Source organism: Babylonia areolata, chromosome 2 (assembly GCF_041734735.1).
Source record: "Babylonia areolata isolate BAREFJ2019XMU chromosome 2, ASM4173473v1, whole genome shotgun sequence".
In the NCBI taxonomy this organism is placed as follows: Eukaryota; Metazoa; Mollusca; class Gastropoda; order Neogastropoda; family Buccinidae; genus Babylonia; species Babylonia areolata.
This window is the reverse complement of record NC_134877.1, coordinates 43,625,994-43,646,007: the sequence shown is the minus strand read 5'-3', so window position 1 is coordinate 43,646,007 and position 20,014 is coordinate 43,625,994. Positions and strand designations below refer to the sequence as shown.

General features: G+C 41.4%; 1 protein-coding gene across 1 annotated transcript; it reads right to left on the bottom strand.

Moving 5' to 3' along the window:
• Positions 1-13,090, bottom strand: LOC143279457 (uncharacterized). The gene is made up of 12 exons (XM_076583501.1): positions 13,030-13,090; positions 9,138-9,272; positions 8,556-8,813; positions 7,868-8,066; positions 6,519-6,732; positions 6,041-6,192; positions 5,177-5,332; positions 4,381-4,484; positions 3,601-3,782; positions 2,580-2,663; positions 1,760-1,864; positions 1-1,040 (listed from the first exon to the last, which is right to left on the bottom strand). Exons 3-12 carry the CDS (start codon positions 8,735-8,737, stop codon positions 754-756), a joined length of 1,665 nt encoding a protein of 554 aa, XP_076439616.1. The 5' UTR covers positions 8,738-8,813; positions 9,138-9,272; positions 13,030-13,090; the 3' UTR covers positions 1-753.
• Between the last annotated feature and the right edge of the window lie 6,924 nt (positions 13,091-20,014).

The window sequence follows — 20,014 nt, the reverse complement described above, 5'->3', positions numbered from 1 at the left end:
AAGGAACCTCAACTTATTTATATACATTGACCCCCACACACATACACACACCGCATAGAGCAACTATAAAGGGAAAGTCAGTATAACATCAATACCTGTTTAAAAAAAAACAACAGAACTAGTTAAACAATTAAATCATGTGAAGTGCACTCAAGAATCCACAAGTCGAGGAAAAATCGGAAAAAAACAAATTTCTAAATTAAAAAATAAAAATAAAAATTCTGTCTCTCAAAGAACCCAGGGTACTCGCATGAACACATTCGATTCATATGTGAGAGCACACACACACACACAAGGATGGACCAGGATTTTAACTCTTCTCTCCTCCTCCTCCAGACAATTAGTGGTGATCTGGGTGTTCATCTTTTGAATGAAGCTATCAACCAAGATCTGGTTACGTTGTGTGCTGAATGCACTTTTTGTTATTGCTGCCCCATCGGCACTGTTTCAGTAGCTTTACTCCCAAGCTGCTCATTCCGAGTTCTCCATACACAGCCACACCCAGGTTAATCTGTTGCAAACCCAGTGCCGGCAGTCCACAGGGAACTATCAATGAATGCACTTATCAACACATTAAAGAACCCAAGGCACAGACAGCTAACTCACATCCAATTATCTTCCAAGTGCAATGAATCATTCTTTGAAAGACAAAAGAGCAAACAGCAGTTCAAATTTATACCTTCTGGCCAAAAGAAGCAACACTTTACAAGCAGGTGAAGTTTTCTTTCTGTATAATCTGGACATCAGCGTGACTTACCCCCAGTCCCAATCTATCTGATCATCAATGACATTAATTGCATCCTGGAGAACATCAAGCTCCTTCAGCAGTCTTTGACTTAAAGAAGATGCAGAGCTGTCATCATCTCCATTGTCATTTGCTGAGGGTACAACCTGAACTGTCTTAGAACACTCTTCACGTTCGTCCTGCAGTGAGCATGCCTGACTGGCATTCTCCAAGTGTTGAAAAACTGGCTGCAAGTTGGATGATGCTCCTTCTTCAATGATGTCTTTTACACCAACCACTACTGGCTTTGTTGTACCTAAATTATAAACAGAAAAAAAACAACACAAAAATCAACAACAAAAAACACTCAGACAAAAATGTACACATACACACACACAATGTGCCAACTCATACAAACCCTGTATTTGGCAACACAATTCATCACGTTTTGTTCTCAATGACATCCCAACAAAAGATTTCAATTGGTGAAAAAGTCAATAATGACAGTAATTGTGAATCACTGACGTATGAAAACATGACAAAAGACCTCACTGGTAATAAAATTTGAAGATACTATCAACGCTTTTTATGCTGATGAAAGGGAAACAAGTAAGTGCCAAATGCTTACACACACACACACACACATGGACACAGTTCAATAAAAGATTTAAGCAGTCTGAAATTTTTGCTGTTGACTAACATCCACAATTTAACCTTCGTACATGGTGAAGTATAATTTTCTCAGCTGCTTTAATAGGTTCAAGTCCTTCAAACTGTCAGACTTTTTGGTGTTTCCACTGAAGCTTCTCAAAAAGTAGATGTTTCCACACTCAACAGCACACAAGTAAATGAGAAACTGATTGCTCAAGTATCCTTCAAAGGATCACAACGTAGAGGACCATACCACTCCTTTTCTCATTCCAAAATCACAGTGTTGGACAACCACTCCACCAAGGCCCACTGCACTGCTGTTGCTTTCCCTTCTTTGATCTAATTGATTCTGCTTTTTGTAAAAGGGAAAGTAAGACTTCTTACCTTGCACTCCATAGTCTGTCAATTGAAGCATCTTTTCATCTGCTGGTGGAGAGTCATCAGAAAAAGTGATGTCAAGTTCTTTCTCCAGCTGCACATCTTCAAAGGCTGAAAATAATTAGTGTGAAGATGAATCTAAAAAGAAACTCATCACAATGTCATATCTGTTACTGGGAATGAAACAGTATTTCACAATACTAAAATTCTGCTGGTACTGTAGTTTCATGACTGGTATAAAAGCTAGAACAAAACACACATGTACTGTGCATTTCCAATATTTCTGACTGTTAAATTTGTTCTAAGACTGTGTGGTACAGTACACTTTTTTTTAATTTTATTTTATTTTATTTATTTTTTTAAGCAGATGATTGTGTTTGTTAGTGTCAAACTTCATAGAACAATATCATCCAATGGTGTCATGACACAGCTCTCAACAACAAAACTGAGCAAATCATCCTCAGCTGTCTCATCTGATGTATTTCTTATTGAAAAAAAGTGAAAAACACAGCGATTTAGAAATACAGTTTGGCAGGAAGCATGCAAGTGTGCATGCATGCATGCATGTAGTGTGATAATGTGTGGTGTGGTGTGGTGTGTGTGCATGTGTATGTGTGCATGTATGTGTGTGTGTGGGAAGGGGGGAGGGGAGGGGAGGGGGTGAAATAGTCTCCCCATTTTGCTTGTTTCACATAAGAAACAAAGATCTCTGGCACTATAAGCAATGTTTATTTAAACTGTCAACAAATTTGATAAAATGCTGTAAAACCATCTGTTACAAATGGACAGCACAAATATAGCAAGAAACAACAGAAGAAATAATTACCTAGCTTGCTGTTTTCGTCCAGAGCCTGTAGCATTTCCCTCAAACTGTCTGAAGCAATGTCCTCTTCAGCTTCTGTACCAGTGCCTGAAAACAGAACTTTTGTGAATATTGGTGTATATATATACTGGTGTATATATATATATATATATATATATATATATATATATATATATATATATATATATATACACACACACACACACACATATATATATATATATATATATATATATATATATATATATATATATATATATATATATATATATATATATATATATGCACATAAAATGTGACGACAAAGAATTTCCCCATGAGGTTTTTGTGTGATGAACTGACTGAACAAGCATAGTCTGAAAGCATTCAAATCATGCACTCATCATAATTATTCTGAGCTTCAGTACTTACTATCTCTTGCATGTTGACTTTTTTTCAGTGGTACTTGAAGATGCTATTTGGATAGAAAAAAATATAGTAATCATAGTAGTCCTGTGCTAGCAGTTATATATCACATTACTGTTGTATTACTAATACATGATGTCAATGTGGGCATTTTTTCTATGCTGATACAAAGCAACACTCAGTTACTCAAAAAGCATGTTCTGATGAGCCACCTGCAGTCACTAAAATCACTCACTGTTAGTGTCACTATTTCTCTGTCTTGTCATGAAACAGGCAGTCACCTCATGATATAAAGATAATAACATGCATTTTCATTTTATGAGACCTGAACAATACCATCAAAATAAGGTTACACTGAAATCTGGGAGAATTCCTAAGAACCAGTCTCTTTGTTCAAACGTGTGAGCCAAAAATTTTATATTTACTCTGAACAAATGAATTCACTAAAAAATAACGAAGATGTCAAACCCTCTAGAGCTTCTATTTCACATAGAAAGAAAAATAAAAACAATAAGAACAACAACAAAAACCAAACAACAACCATCCCATCACATATTACTGTGGTCGTAAAACATGTACAGAACATAGAAATGGATCAAAACCTTTGTCCACGACATACCAGAAGTGCTGTGTGAGTCTTGTCTCTGCACGGGATTCAGCTTTCTCCTTTTTCTCTGTGGTTCTGGTAGCAAATGATCAGCTGCAATCTGTTCTGAGGGACAACATGTCACCTCTTTCAGTTTTGATACCATCTTTGTGAAGTCCTTCCCCTGGACGTACAGTTCATAAGGATATAGATGCCTGAAATTGAAAGAAATATATGTTCAGATGTTGTGTATGTATCACCTACATGTGTGTGAACTATGTGTGTGTATGATAGAGACCTGTATAGAGATGAGAGAAATGTGTCTTATAACAGGAATGCTCTGTTCAATTTGTGTGACTGTGGAACTGCATTATCTCCATTTCAAGGCACAACCACAGTCATCGTGTAGCTTACCTAGCATAAAACTTGATCTCCTTTGCTAAACTGCCTTTATATTATTTTATATATATATATATATATATATCTGTATCATATCCCCCTTCACTCTATTCTTTTTGCTAATATTCATTTCATGTTAAAATAATTAAACAGACTGTTTTCTGACTGTCAAACACAAGAAAATAAAATAAAGTATTATCCAGCATAGTCTGTTCCAAAAATTCTCATCAGCTGACAATCCCATCTTAGTCTTTTTAGCCAGTTCAACCAGGAAGTAAAAATGTGATAGGAATGATGAACAGAAATGGCTTTCATTACCATTATTATATTTGGAAACAAAAGCTGGGTTGTTTTTTTTCTCTTTTTTTCCCTTTTCTTCTTTCTTTCTACTAATCTATTAATGAAGCCCAATACCTGTAGTAGAACAGTCTAGCAGCATTCGTTTTCCTGAAATCATTATGGCAGTTTGTTTCTGTCACCTCTCTGTACACAGCAGCCCATTTTTTCTGACATGTGACCTGCATCACAGATTTATCACCACATTAAATATCAGCATAATGACTTGAGGGCTGGCTCACATGTGTCAAAAATGTGTTTTCACTTGCTTGTGACAGCTGTCTCAGAAAAAAACAATTTATTATTTTCTCATCATTGCAAAAGACAAGATGCAAGATATCTAAGATTGTATGTAGGATACACTTTAAAGTGTTTGTTTTGTATTCATCCACAATTTCAGCACAGTTACACTGACAAACCTTCTCAAGAGGCAGAACAAACTTGTCTGTTATTATGTATGTTAGTAAAGCAAATCATTAGAGCATCAATATTGTGGGGAAAGGTACTTTCAAGCAAAAGGAGTCATCCTGTTACACTGATACACATCCCACTAACAAGGAAACCTTTTTTTCTGCTTCTCTTTGTTTTTGTATATCCTTTTCTCTTTTTCCAGGCAAGCCTTTTGTGTCCATTCAGCTATCCATAATACATATTTGGATTAGAGAGCATCACTGTTCACCAATGTATCTCTTTCATTAACACTAGCACACTGACACTCAGTCATGAAATAAAAACTTTATGACATTTCATTTTGCATGTTATATTTACCAATAATCAATTGTGCCAAGGGGAAAAAAAGTAACATAAATGCCTGGGGTTATTTCACGTGTTCAACAAACAATAACAACAACAGTGACAGAAGACCCTGCTGCACCTGTGTGTGGCCTCCATGTTCCTGTACTGCCAGGAAGAGCTGGAAGAGGTCAACACTTCGGTTCTCCCAGAAAGGACCCCTGAATGGTTTTAGTTCATTCCTGATCATAAACTGCCTTATGTCATGAAAAAAGGCTCTCTCATTTTGCTTGTACATCTGGAACAGATGAAGTGTCTTTCCACAAAACATTTATCTGGCAAAAACATGTTATCTAAAAATAGATGGAAAGAGGAAGGGAAAGGGAAAGGGGTTAAGAATGCTGGAGGTCTGACAAAAGAGCTTTTAATTCATTCCTCAGCTGACATATTGTGCACAGAATATATTGGCTGAGACTTTGATAGATCGTTGAACAAGAGGTGGAGTCTTTTTTTCCGTGTTTCATCCAAATTTGATGTTTACAGACAAAGTGCTTCCAGAGAAAATGAATTCATATTTTGTTAAAGTTTACCACAGACACATACATACATACACTGATTCATAAACATGGTCAATTGACAAAGGGTTGTTACATAGACTTACTTTACTTCCTATCCCCAATATTGGGAAAAGTGATTGTATTATTTACATTTTGAACATTTGACTAAATGGACCAGGTTCATTTGATTATTGCAGACGCATATGAATACAAGAAGCTGGCATACAAACATATAAGTAAGATGGAGGCATACAAACAGTCTTTTCCAATCTAATCTTCCTCTCTTCTAATCCATACACACACACATACATTACAGATTTTTTCACACACATGTGCACACACACACACACACAGAGAAAATGTTGCAAACAGTCAGTATAAACATCATCTGTACAAAAAGATTTGAGTCAGCACTCACAGACTTGAACACATGCAGAAATGATACCAACTTCAGCATCTAACAAGAGTCTTTCCTCCTTGGTCCTGTTTTCCAGGCAACTGTCAAAGGATGTGTACCAAGGTATTGCTGTGTCCAGATTGTCAGTATCTGAGAAATCTTCACTCTCACTTGCCTGGCTGCTGTGCGAACCATCATTTTCATCTATAACAGAAACCACCACAAGTGAGTGGTAAATTTTCCTTCACAGTTCCTGTTACAGTATTAGATCATAAATTGAATCTGACACACCAGGCAAGCAGAATGGTACTGGCAAAACAACAAAAACCAAACTGTACCATCAATCAACCACAGATAAAAGGAAAAGTTGATTTTGTGCGCAAGGACATATGAATGTAAACGCGGACTGATACATAACCATGAAGAAACAAATCACATAGCATTCCTGACTAGTTATCACAACAGCCCAAATCCATCAACCACAAATGGTGTTCAAAACAAAAATCAATGAAAACAGACAAAATACTTACTACTGTCCACCTGAGGAACTGCACATTTCCCCAAATGAGAGTGGAAAGTGCACCTCTTCAGTCTCTCACTCAGTGATAAAGGGAACATTTTCATGGCTTCATTAATGCCATACTCAATACTGTATCCAGTCTTCAACATTTGTGGCACTTTGGTATGAAATGGCTCGCAATATCGGCAACCTGTAATACGTTTGAGCCATTTTCTGCCTGTTTTCTGCAAAACGCCAATGTCAGATTAACATTAAACAGAATCTTTTATTAAAAGTGACATTACTGGTGTTCTTTGTGGCAGAAAAAGAATTGCTGACATGCACTGCGCAGAAATGTCTTGAATGTATTGTTTGCCTGATTGTTAATCAGATCTTTTCTCATTTTGTTGTCATTTGAATTGCTGACATGCATTGTGCAGAAATGTCTTGAATGTATTGTTTGCTTGATTGTTAATCAGATCTTTTCTCATTTTGTTGTCATTTCTCTGTCTTCCTTTATCTGTCTGATGTCCTGTCTGTGGTGTATGTTTTATTTACGTAATGTTTTGTCTGTTTCTTCCTGCCTGACCGACACATGCTTATTCATGTGTAAATAGACATCAACATAAGCACTTATATTTATATTGTGGTTGGAATACTGATGTTGTTTAAAGTAAGCCTATTTTTTCGAACTGTTTACTGTCAACATTTCATGGATTTTCTCACAGATACCTCAAAATTGGTTGAAAAGTTTAAGAAAGACATTTCAAATACCAGTTGATTCTCCTTGGATCTCAGTCATGGTTAAATGAAGAACTGGGGAGAATGAATGATGTGATAAACATAGATGTGAAGAGAATCAATGCTGTAATAATTTTGAGTTTTGGGAAAATCAATGTTTTGATACAAATAAAGTTATGTAGAGTTGGGCCGAATCAACGCAAGGTGATTGATATACTATATAGTGTTGTGGAGAATAAATGCTGATAACTGTAGATTTGGAGAAAATCATTGCTAACTGTAAATTGGAGACAGCTGATGCTCTGACATCAGTCTTTGTGGAGAATTAAAGCTGTATCAATTGCAGGTTTTGCAGACAGTAAATCTTTGGTAACTGTAGAAGGTTAGAGAACTATACTTTGAAAATGTAGTCAGTGTATGTTTGGGGGGTGAAAATGCTTAAGAACTGTTTGTTTTTAAAGAATGTATACTACAATAACTGGATTGTACACAGAAATAATGCTGTATACTTAATAAGTAAAATAATGATTACATAAACTAATGACATATTCATGAGTACAACATATAAAGTATGTATCTTTATAGTCTTCATTTTTAACATTTCTATCTAACACTTACATATTCTGAATATTACCTCACCTGCTTACAGGAAGTATGCTGTTTATTCACTGATGAAGGAGTGAACTCCATGAGCTTCTTTGAGCTGACCCAACCATGACTGTGAGGCTGTCCTAAGAACTCAACATGGTTGAAAGTAGTTTTACCATCTTTATAACTGAAGTTAGGTCCAGAGTACTGAGGATCTCTTTCTGGTTGCCGTATGACAATGCCAGGCCATCTGCACACATACCTTCTCACTCAATAAAAGTCATGCTATCAGGTAAAGGTAACCAAAAGCTTTTACCATGTTCATAATCATATTCTTTTTTTTTTTTTTTTGGTGGGGGATTAGTTTTTCACTTCCATTAATTTATGCATTGAAATTTGCATTTCTTTAAAATTAATTTAATCCTGGAAGACTGGGTGATTAACTTCTGTAATCTCTCAACCAAATTCCAGCAGACTGATATCAAACAAGGCATAATAACAGGAAATAAATCCTCAAACGAGATTTCATATATTCAAAGAATTAAATAGTTTCGTTAAATATAGGCCTCAGTTTACGACAAATAATATCAGAGACACAAGAACAGCCATGATTAGTCACTAAATATGCTTTTTGGCTGACAGTCTGATCATCCATAGATTTTTGTCCTCATTTAAAACAACAAGAAGACATCTAAATGATAATGTATGAAGTCAGTACCCTTAAAACATCTTCACATACCTACAGTAGCCATCCATTTTTACCCACACAAGATCCCCTGGAACATACTGCGTTTGTGAAAGAGTCAGACCACATCTCTCTGCCAACTGATCATACAACTGAATATCTTCCTCTGGAATGCTGCACGCATTGAAGTTGTGATCTGGGTTTTGATGACAGAACCATTGATTTGGTATGTTCATGTCTGCTTCAATGGGAATTTTTCCTCAGTTTTTTGCAGCTGGGATTATCACACTCTATCCAAGTGATTGACAGCAACTGAAAAGTAAAACAGCACATCATGTCAATTCTGGGAAAATGACTGGAACATGCCTATTTGTTAACATTTATGTCAGTATTCTTATTAGCATGCAATCTGTATGTATCCATAAACACACAGATGAGATAGTGCACACTCTGCACACAGATACTTCTAATACAACTCAGAATAGAAAATCTTTGTCAATATCTTAAGCATGGCCATGCAAATATGCATCCATAAACATATACAGACTTGAGTGCACACTGTGTATATGTATACTTCTAATACAGAAAAGGCATATATTACCTCATTACTAACACATAACAGGCATTATGTATTACCTTATTCTGAACATCCTGCCATGAGTCAGCACTAAATGGAAGACTTGTCAGGGATACAGAGGTTACTTCAGAGCCCTGAGATAAATCTAGTCTGCAAGAACTGGTGTTTACCATTGTGGCATAATGCTTGATTTCCTGAAACATACAAACAATAAAATTCATGCTCCATACATCCTTCAAGGTGATCATGGAGTCATAGGTGGGACCATGGGCATCTTGGCTGAGGTCTAAGACACAAACATTTTCTGGGGAACATTGGAAACTTGTACTGAATGCAGATTTGAACTGGTCATCCATAACTTATGCTTTGTCTGTGCCATCACTTACTAACTTGGCATCTACATTCAGGGAGGACACATTGGCAAGCTGAAGGTCTACTGTGCAGTGGTCCTTACCACCCTCCTTTATGCAGCGAGACCTAGACTGTCTATAGCAGACACGCCAAACAACTCAACCGCTTCTATCTCAGTTGCCTTCACAGACTCCTCTTCATCAGGTGGCAGTCCCTGACACAGAAGTCCTGGAATGAGCTGGCCTCTGCAGCGTCTACACCCTCTGCAGAAAGCCCAAGCAAGGAGGACTGGACATAATTATGGTCAGAATGCCAGACAGCTGACTGCCTAAGCAGCTGCTGGATGGAGAACTGTATTAGGGCAAGCGCTTAGTTGAAGGGCAGAATAAACACTACAAAGACTGCCTCAATGCGTCCCTCAACATCAACAAGTGGGATGACACTTGCTCTGGACCATCCAGCTTGGCACAGCAAGATCATCACAGAAGCCCGTGCAGCTGAAGCCAGGTGCATCAATGAGGTGCAACGAAAGCATGCTGTGTGCAAGGCTCGTGGCAGTGGATGGCCACAACACCACCCGTTCATTTGTGTCCCAAATGTGGGCGAGCCTTCAGGGCCTGGACTGGCCTCACCGTTCACCTCCAGACCCACAGTCACCAATCTTCCATCTGTCTCTTGAAGCCATAGTCATTTTTGAATCAGAAGGACGAACATCATTTTGGGATTTCTTGATGTACAGAACTTATTTGTCATGGACTGGAATTGGAGTTGTTAATGTTAAAGGGGTTGGGGAAGAAGAAGAAAGAAGGGGTGGGGATGGGAGAGGATAGAGTAGGATTACAGGCAGAGGATAGGTGTACAATCCACTCTCTCCTTGTACCACAGCAGGGTCTTTTAGTAAGATGAATTGAGGTGTTTATCTCTCTAACTTTAAACAGCACACCTGGAACACACAATATCAAAACCCAGGTCAAATCATTACCCAAACATATGCTAGACATCACTGCTATGATGTAACAGGAACATCAATATGTTGTCTGGACAGATTAAACAACTCCACAGATAACCTTTCTCCGTTCCTTCACTCAGTGTCTAGCCGTACACTCTCTTCTCAAAGAGATCAATGTAAAACAAGCTCCATTTAACTTACCACCAACAATCAGTGACATAAGATAATGTGCATCAAATATATGACTGACAAATACTAACTCCCAGTGTTTAACTCCTGTTAAACCACCATACAATAATAGCTGTCGCACCAAATATGTGGCAGACAATTACAAACTCCCAGTGTTTAACTCCTGTTAAATCATCCATACAATAATAGCTGTCGCACCAAATATATGGCAGACAATTACAAACTCCCAATGTTTAAGTACTGTTAAATCACCAAACAATATTAACTGTTTCCATTAAGACTGAACAAATCTGTACTTTGTCTTTACAAAATATCTCACTGGTAGAATTATTACATGGGAATCGTATAGTTACAAAGTAATTTGGTAAATATATAGCAACCTGTATGCACCAACATAGGACTGCCTCTCATTGGTCTCAAATCTTGTTGAACACATACAGCTATGTGTTACCCCACTGGCATATAACACATGACTACAGCACCCTAATACCCCAAACCAGACTGGCTACATTTTATGCTTTAATCACTTTTCCTCCAGTCATTAGCCTCAAACACAATTAAGCCACACACACACACTGGCTACACTCTCTCACAAGTCATGGTATCTGCATCAACACATTCCAGCTATATTAACTGTAGAATACCACATCAGCCAAAAGTGTCTGAATGTTCTTGTGATACAAAATTACAATTCAACTGACACCAAACTGTTTCCAACAGACCACAAAGTAAACTGCCAACAAAGCATAATGCAAGTACAAACATTACTCACAGCCCCCAGGTTTCAAGGATCACTTTATATTCATGTAGCAGAACAGGGGGTGACAAAAAGAGGACGGGAAGGAGGAAAGATCACCCAACTCTGATTCTGTTCCAAACAGCTCATGATAAACACACCATACCATGCGGTGACCATTGAGGCAGATGCCATCTTGCCAGAGATCGACATGGGGAGTAAGGGGGTGTGGGGGGAGGGGGTGGGAGAGAGAGAGAGAGGAGGAAACGGGGTTGAGGTTGATGAAAGGGGAAGGGAAATGGGCAGGGGGATGTATCAGAAGAGAACGGTCCGAGCAGATATCATCTTTAATTAGTATTCCATGATAACTTGCTCCCTCTGCACTCAGCCAAGGGAAGGAGGGGAGGGGTGTTGGTGGGGATAGATGCCATGGAAGAGGGAGGGAGGAGAGCAGGGAGGTAGGAAGGAGGGGTCCATCAGTAAGCAGTGTGTCCTGGGAAAATCCCACGCTTCCACCATAGGGGCCTGGCACACTATAACATCAATAAGATTTCTGTGAAGAGCCGGTATTTGACAATAATGAGTATGCATGGTAAAGATGCTGCTGGATCTGTTGAATGCCAGTTTTAGTTTTCAGTTTTTCTCCATGATTAACAAAGTTTGTCCAGTTTTCTTGTGAGCTTCTTGCCTGTAGTTACGGTATCATACTCCACATGGGGCTTGTTGCTTTTTGCTTAGAAGTTAGAAATTGTGGGGAAAATTGAAACTCCTCGACTGCAGTGTGGAGACCATCTTTGAGTTGTGATTTGTATCCAGAATTATTCCATTTTACTGGTGCCATGAAAGGAAGAGGTGATGTTGTCTGGGAGTTGCTGGACAGAATTTTGGAGTTCTGCCCAATCTGCAATGGTGTACCATGGGGCATATCATAGGGCGTTAAACTTTTTATTGATGCCCAGGATAGATCTGGTGACTTAACACACACACACACACACACATATAGTATATATATGTCGCACGCAATGAATGTCAAGGTCTGAGAGACCTGGCATGGATCCTGTTCTTGGCACCAAGGAAGGGTTGATAAAAAGATCTGTTTCTCTATTAGTCATAGTGTAGGGGATTCTTCAATATGTAGTTTGTGCTTTTCAACATGAAAAGGATGACCAAAGATTGAAAGAATCTCAGAAATCCACAATACTCACTATGCGACTATATTTCGCCTCATAGAACAATTAATATTCCTGGGTAAAGTCAAAACAAGATGGAAAATCAAATTTACTTTTCATTATGATTTTTTTTTATAATGATTTTATGTTATGTAACTTATAACATTCAATCAAATGTGTACTGTTACTGGCTGCTTTATTAAGTCACTTGGTCATTTATTCCATTGTGTCTTTTGTAAAATTTTTGGGTGGGTGGAGGTATTATCATAGGGGGTCAGCCCGCGTAGTGCCCTATTGAAATTGATATGTATCAATGTAGCTTTTTGTTGTTGCTGTGATTATTACAGCTCCTAGTAATATGCTTTCTTTCCTTGAGAGTGGGATAAGCCAAGTGTGTGTGTCACCGTGGATGGGTAAGTCACTAAGTGGTCGGACTCTCGGTCTAACAAATCATTTGTCCTGGGCGAAAAGGCAATATCAAAAATATACTTGCACCAGAAAGTGTTGGAAGACAGTCTTTTGTCATTAAATGCTTATTCAGTCACCAATAGACCTACCTGTATTTCGATATTTCTTCTTTCTTTGTGCGGTATCATGTTGCACTTCCACTGACGTCAGTCGAGTTTGGTAAGAAGTCATAAGGCGCAGACGACAATTTGGCCAAGACCTAAGGCAAGACCTGTATCATGATATAAGTGACAAAATTCACCGAAATGTGCCTATCTCTATTGAAGAAGAATAAGAATAATGGATAGATAGCTAAGTCTTTTCAATATTACCTTGTTGATGATAATTCTTAATATCTTTGTTTCTTTGAAAGTTAGATCTCTGTTGGACTGATTCTAAAGGGAAATAACTTAATCTCATGAAATGTTGTTTATGACGCGCGCATAGTTGAAAGTCTGACGAAGTAGGAAATTCAGCAAGTAAATCATCACGTGGACCTACTGATATGTCATAAACTACATCATACCCCCACTTTAAAATGTATCAGTATTTTTGCCCCCTTTATCACAACTGAAAGAGAACTGTTTCTCACAGAAAAGACTCGAATCATAGTCAACGATGGGTCCTGGCTTCAAAACGTCCCAGGTCCGTTACATCCAAGGTTCGTGGGGTCCGTTTTAGGGAAGAGAGTGATTACATTATGTTACACGAAAAATGATACAGTGTGTATGTATTTGTCTCTGTTTCGATCCTCTTTTCTACTCTTGCATTGGGTTATGCTGCTGGTCAGGCATCTGGTCAGCAGATGTGGTGTAGCGCACATGGATTTGTCAGAACGCTGTGACGCCTCCTTGAGTAACTTAACTGATCTATATCTTTGTCACTTTCAGACTCCGTGCGTGTGTGTGTGTGTGTGTGTGTGTGTGTGTGTGATGGAATGTGCAAAGTGTAAAATATGCACATGACCCATGAGCAGTGATGCAAGATTCAAAGTGGTGCACTACACAATCATACATGTTGCAATAATACTGCATGACACACAATAGTGTGCGATGCATATTGGGGTGCGATATTACATGTTGCATGCAGCTCATGGTCTGCGATGTGTTGTTATATGGGATGCACTAGGTGAATAATGTGATATGCAATGCCCGAGATGATATATGCGACATTGTGAGATGCAAGATGTGTTATGATGTGCGCTATAATGTGGTGTATAATGAAATGTATTGTACAATGCACAAGATGCTATAATTATTATGGTATGTCTGGCAACATGGTGTGCCATCCGTGAAATGACAGGATGGATGTGCAAGATGTGATATAGTGCGAGATGCGTTAAAGTTTAGAAGCCCTCTCGTAAAAGCCCTCTCGTGTACAGATGAATGAACGTGGGAGTTACAGCCCATGAATGCAGAAGTTACAGTTTGTAATATGCAAGCTGCAAAATGGTGTGCAGTGTGTTGGAGACGCAACACATGAGATGCAATGCATGAGATGTATCATGATGTAAGATGTGATTTGATGAAAATTTCAAAGTACAATGTGTGAGGGCTCAAAACGCAAGGCATAAGATCCAATGCAGCACATGGTTAAGAAGTAATGCATGACTTATGGCATGTTGTGCAAGATGCAATGCTCAAAAGATGGTAATGGTGTGAAATTAAGATGTGAAGTGCAAGCTGCAGTATGGTGTGCAATGCTGTATTTGATGGTTTAAACATGGAAAAGGAGTCTCTTATCCAGTATTTTTTAATTACATTTTCCAATTTTGTACAGTGTGAATTAAAAGGGGGAAGGGGTAAAGTCTTTCCACATTTAGCACTTACCTTGAAATTGATGCTGCAATTATCTGGTTGAAACATATCCCACAATGGGATGGATATCAGGGTAAAGAATGGAAATTTTTCGATGTCCCATGTTAGTAGATGCAGATCAGGTCATGCCTTAACCAAACGCATATGAAGTCCTGATATGTTCATTCAAGATAATGTACCGGTGATCAATTTTAGAGTTTGCTAAGTTATAACAGGAATACAAACACCAGCATGCATGAATCATGACAAAAACTGCCAGCAAATGGATGGTGGTTCAAGTCACAGGAGAATCAGATGGAAATGGCTCTCATTATAAAGGCCTTGCACACTGTTCTCATGAATACTGGCTGTGCGAAGCAAGTTCTCTTTGTTGGGGTGCAGAGAAGTAAACTGGATAGCTGATTGGTCAGAAATCATAGTTGATTCTCCCTTACCAATCATATGCACAGTCCATGCTTCCACTGCATATTAGACCCTCTGGGTGGGTATGAGCACATCAGTCTCATTAATCATGGATTGCAGGCAATGCATGGCTGGCTAGAGAACAGAGAGATACAAACTGAGAGAGAAAACATGGAAATGAGTGGTGGGATTTGGGAAGTGGGATAAGAACTGTGTCACAAGAAAAATAGTAGAGTGTACATCAGGGTGGATGTCTAGAGTGCGTGTTCATGAAAGACGCAAGAGAGAATGAATGGAGGGACAGTATTTAGTACGATTGTGCACTCACACGTGTGTGCGTGTGCGCACGTGCATGCTCAAGGTCTATGTATGTAAGATGTAGTTTCTTGGGGAGCCGGTGGTCTGGCATGTGAACTACATGGCCTGCCCAGCGCAGCTGGGCCTGCATCAAGATGGTGTAGATGCTGGGCAAGTTTGCACGAGTGAGCACCTCTGTGTCAGGGATTTTCTCTTGCCACTTTATGCCGAGAAGTTTTCTAAGGCTGGTGGTGTGGAAGTGGTTCAGCTTTTTGGCATGGTGTTTGTAGACTGTCCATGATTCACATCCATTGATCAGTGTGGTCAGAACTATGGCCTTGTATACTTTGAGCTTCGTCTCCAGGGTGATGCCTCTCCTGTTCCAAACGTTGATATGGAGTCTGCTGAAGGCAGTGCTGGCTTTGGCGAGTCTGGCATTCACCTTGTCGTCGATGACAACTGTGCGAGAGTGTACTGCCCAGGTATGTGAACTTGTCCACCGCGTTCAGTCGTTGCCCGTTGATGAGGATGTTTGGTTCAGCGTAAGGCTTTCCTGGAGCTGGCTGGTGCATCACCTGAGTCTTCTTTGTGCTGATTGTGAGGCCAAAGTTGTCACAGGCAGCAGAGAACTTGTCGACGCTGTGTTGCATGTCAGCTTCGGAGGCAGCGTTGAGAGTGCAGTCATCAGCAAACAGGAAGTCGTTGACGGTGTCTGTCCTCACCTTGGTTTTTGCTTGAAGCCTCCTGAGGTTGAGGAGTGAGCCATCTGTGCGGTACCTGATGCCAATGCCTATGTCAGCATCTCTGAAGGCATCTGTCAGCATGGCTGAAAACATGAGACTGAACAAGAAACTGCTGTATGGCGAACTCCAACAGGGCAAGCGCTCCCATGGAGGCCAAAAGAAGCGCTTCAAAGACACTCTGAAAGCTTCTCTGAAGGCCTTCAACATCAGCTACAATGGTGGTGTGTGTCCATCGAGATCGATGATGACCATCGTTGTCATCCAGCTGGGGGATGGGGGAAGGGTGGTGGTGGGGTGGGGGGGAGGATGCAAATGAATCTATCTGTGAATGCGCAGATGGCTGAATAGTCCAATCTGCGCACGAAATGTTCGCTGACAGTTTGGGCAGACAAAGACAGGCATACCATTGTCAGGGAGCTTGTTTGCCTGTGACTTTCTGGCCTGCCTCTTCTGAACAGCTGCAGCAGTCCTGTTGGCCTCGCACAACTTGGCGCCTTTGTGCACAGCAGCACGCCATTTGTCACGGTCCACTGCAGATTCCTCCCAGGAGTCAGGGTTGATATCAAACGCTTTCAGAGAGACTTTCAGAGTATCTCTGAAGCGCTTCTTCTGACCTCCGTGTGATCTCTTCCCTTGTTGCAGCTCGCCATAGAAGAGCCTTTTGGGCAGCCGATGGTCTGGCATGCGCGCCACGTGTCCAGCCCAGCGAAGCTGGGACTGCATCAGGATGGTGAAGATGCTGGGAAGGGTGGCTTTTGCGAGCACCTCTGTGTCTGGGGTCTTGTCTTGCCACTTGATGTTCAGTAGCTTCCTGAGGCATGTTGTGTGGAAGTGGTTCAGCTTCTTGGCATGTCGTTGGTACACTGTCCAAGTTTCGCAGGCGTACAGTAGTGTGGGGAGAACTACTGCTCTGTAGACCTTTAGCTTGGTCTCAAGACTAATGCCTCTTCTGTTCCAGACATTTGCACTGAGTCTACCAAAAGTTGCGCTTGCTCTTGCAATCCTGACGTTCACTTCATCGTCGATGGTCGCATTTCGTGACAGTGTGCTGCCAAGGTATGTGAACCGCTCCACCGCACTGAGTCTCTGACCGTTGACTGTGATGTTCGGCTCAACGTAGGGTTTCCCTGGGGCTGGCTGATGGAGAACTTCAGTTTTCCTCGTGCTGATGGTAAGGCCGAAGTTCCTGCTGGCAGTGGCAAACTTGTCAACGCTGAGTTGCATGTCAGCTTCAGATCCAGCGTTGAGGGCACAATCATCAGCAAACAAAAAGTCTCTGATGATGTCTGTCATGACCTTCGTTTTTGCTTGAAGCCTTCTGAGGTTAAACAACTTACCATCTGTTCGGTACTTTAGGCCAATTCCAACATCGCCATCTCTGAAGGCATCAGTAAGCATTGCAGAGAACATGAGGCTGAACAGCGTTGGAGCCAGGACGCAGCCTTGCTTGACACCATTTGTGACAGCAAAAGGAGCAGATGTTTCGCCTTTGTCCTGGACTCGAGCCTGCATGCCTTCATGGAATTGGCTGACCAAGGAAATAAATTTCCGAGGGCATCCGTACTTGGCCATGATCTTCCACAGTCCCTCTCTACTCACGGTGTCGAAGGCCTTAGTGAGGTCGACATAGGTGGAGAACAGATCAGCATTTTGCTCCTGACATTTCTCTTGCAGCTGCCTTGCAGCAAACACCATGTCGGTGGTTCCGCGCTCTTTCCGGAATCCACATTGGCTCTCAGGCAAATGACCTTGGTCAAGGTGTGCTGTGAGGCGGTTTAGTAGGATCCTGGCAAGTATCTTGCCTGCGATGGAGAGCAAGGAAATGCCCCGATGGTTATCACAGGCTTGCCGGTTCCCCTTTCGCTTGTACAAGTGAATGATAGATGCATCTTTGAAATCCTGGGGGATTGTCTCTTCTTTCCACATGAGTGAGTACAGCTGATGGAGCTTCTCAGTCAGCACAGTGCCTCCATCCTTGTAGACCTCTGCTGGTATGGAGTCTGAGCCAGGTGCTTTGCCACTGGATAGCAGACGAATTGCTTTCTGGGTCTCAAGAGGTGTTGGCGGATCGTCCAGTGCTTCGTTGATGGGGACTTGTGGGAGACGGTCTATGGCTTCATCATTTATGGAGGAAGGGCGATTTAAGACACTGTTGAAGTGCTCAGCCCAGCGTTCGAGAATTTTCTCCTTCTCGGTGATCAAGGTATTCCCATCTGCACTGAGGAGGGGGGATGATCCTGAGGATGTGGGGCCGTAGACTTCTTTTAAGGCATCATAGAACCTCTTCATATCGTGCCTGTCAGCATATCCCTGGATCTCATCAGCTTTGTCACTCAGCCACTTATCCTGCATCTGGCGTAATTTTTGCTGAACAGTCCTGCGGATGGCATCGTACACATCCTTTTTAGATGTGGACTTTGGGTTGCTCAGGTAGGCTTGATGCAGACGGCGTTTCTCATCCAGAAGTTGCTTGATTTCATCACAGTTTTCATCAAACCAGTCTTTGTGCTTTCTGGACATGGGTCCCAGGGTCTCTGAAGCTGTACTATAGATCAGCTCACGCAGGGTCCTCCAGTCAGACTCCACATTCTGGTTGTCCAGAGAGGCGGATTCCAGACGATCTTCCAGCAGCTCCACAAAGGACTGTTTGATGGTGATGTTTTTCAGCTTAGCGATGTTGAGCCGTTTTGGAGCCTTCTGGCCTTGGGGGCGTCTCTTGGGCTGGATTCGAATATTCAGCTTCGAGACTACAAGGCGATGGTCTGTCCAACACTCGGCGCCACACATGGTCTTTGTTACACGTACATCTTGCCTATCCCTTTTCCTGACGATGACATAATCGATGAGATGCCAATGCTTTGAGCGAGGGTGCATCCATGACGTCCTGTTACGGGTAGGGAGGCAGAAAACTGTGTTGGTTATCAGCAGTTCGTGCTCTGCACAGGTCTGAAGCAAAAGCAATCCATTTGGGTTGCAGTGGCCCACACCGTGCTTTCCAATCACTCCATCCCAGGAGATGTAGTCAGAGCCAACTCTAGCATTGAAGTCCCCAAGAATGATGAGCTTGTCTGCTTTAGGGATAGCAGCAATGACAGAGTGAAGGTCCTCGTAGAACTTCGCCTTCACTTCATCCGGGTTGGTCATGGTTGGGGCGTAGGCACTGACAATGGTGAGGTGCTTCTGGCCAGATGCCAGTGGGAGTTTCATGGTCATAAGCCTATCGTTGACTCCCTTTGGGATTCCAGCTAGCTTGCTGACAAGTGCTGTTTTTACTGCAAAACCAACGCCAGCCTCACGTCGCTCTTCGCTTCCTCGTCCACTCCAGAAGAAGGTGTAACCAGATCCCCGTTCACAGAGCTGGCCTTCACCTGCAAGCCGAGTCTCACTCAAGGCTGCGATGTCAATGTTGTATCTGGCGAGTTCGGATGCAACTAGTGCTGTTCTCCTTTGGGGTCTGTCCGCGTTATCTCTGTCCAGGAGAGTCCTTATGTTCCAAGCACCAATGGTGAGAGGAACGATCCTTGCTTTTTTCTTTTCTTTCTTGTTGTTTCGACCGCTGATGTAGGGTCCCCGCCAGCCGCGGTATGCTGGCCAGGGTGATATGGAGCAGGCAATTTTTAGGGCACCTTTTCTAGCCCCTTCCTCATGCCAGGGAGGTGAGCAGTGCATTCCTAAAGAGGGCTGCTCAGACGCTCAGACGGCTGCCGAGCTCCATCGCTGCTCCTGTCGACGAAGAACGACCCTATGGCCTGAGCCGCCTGCGTGCAGGTCTGCGACTGCGACTGCCAGTGTACCCACACCTGTCGTTTCGTCGCTCGCCTGTCGCCACAGGACTT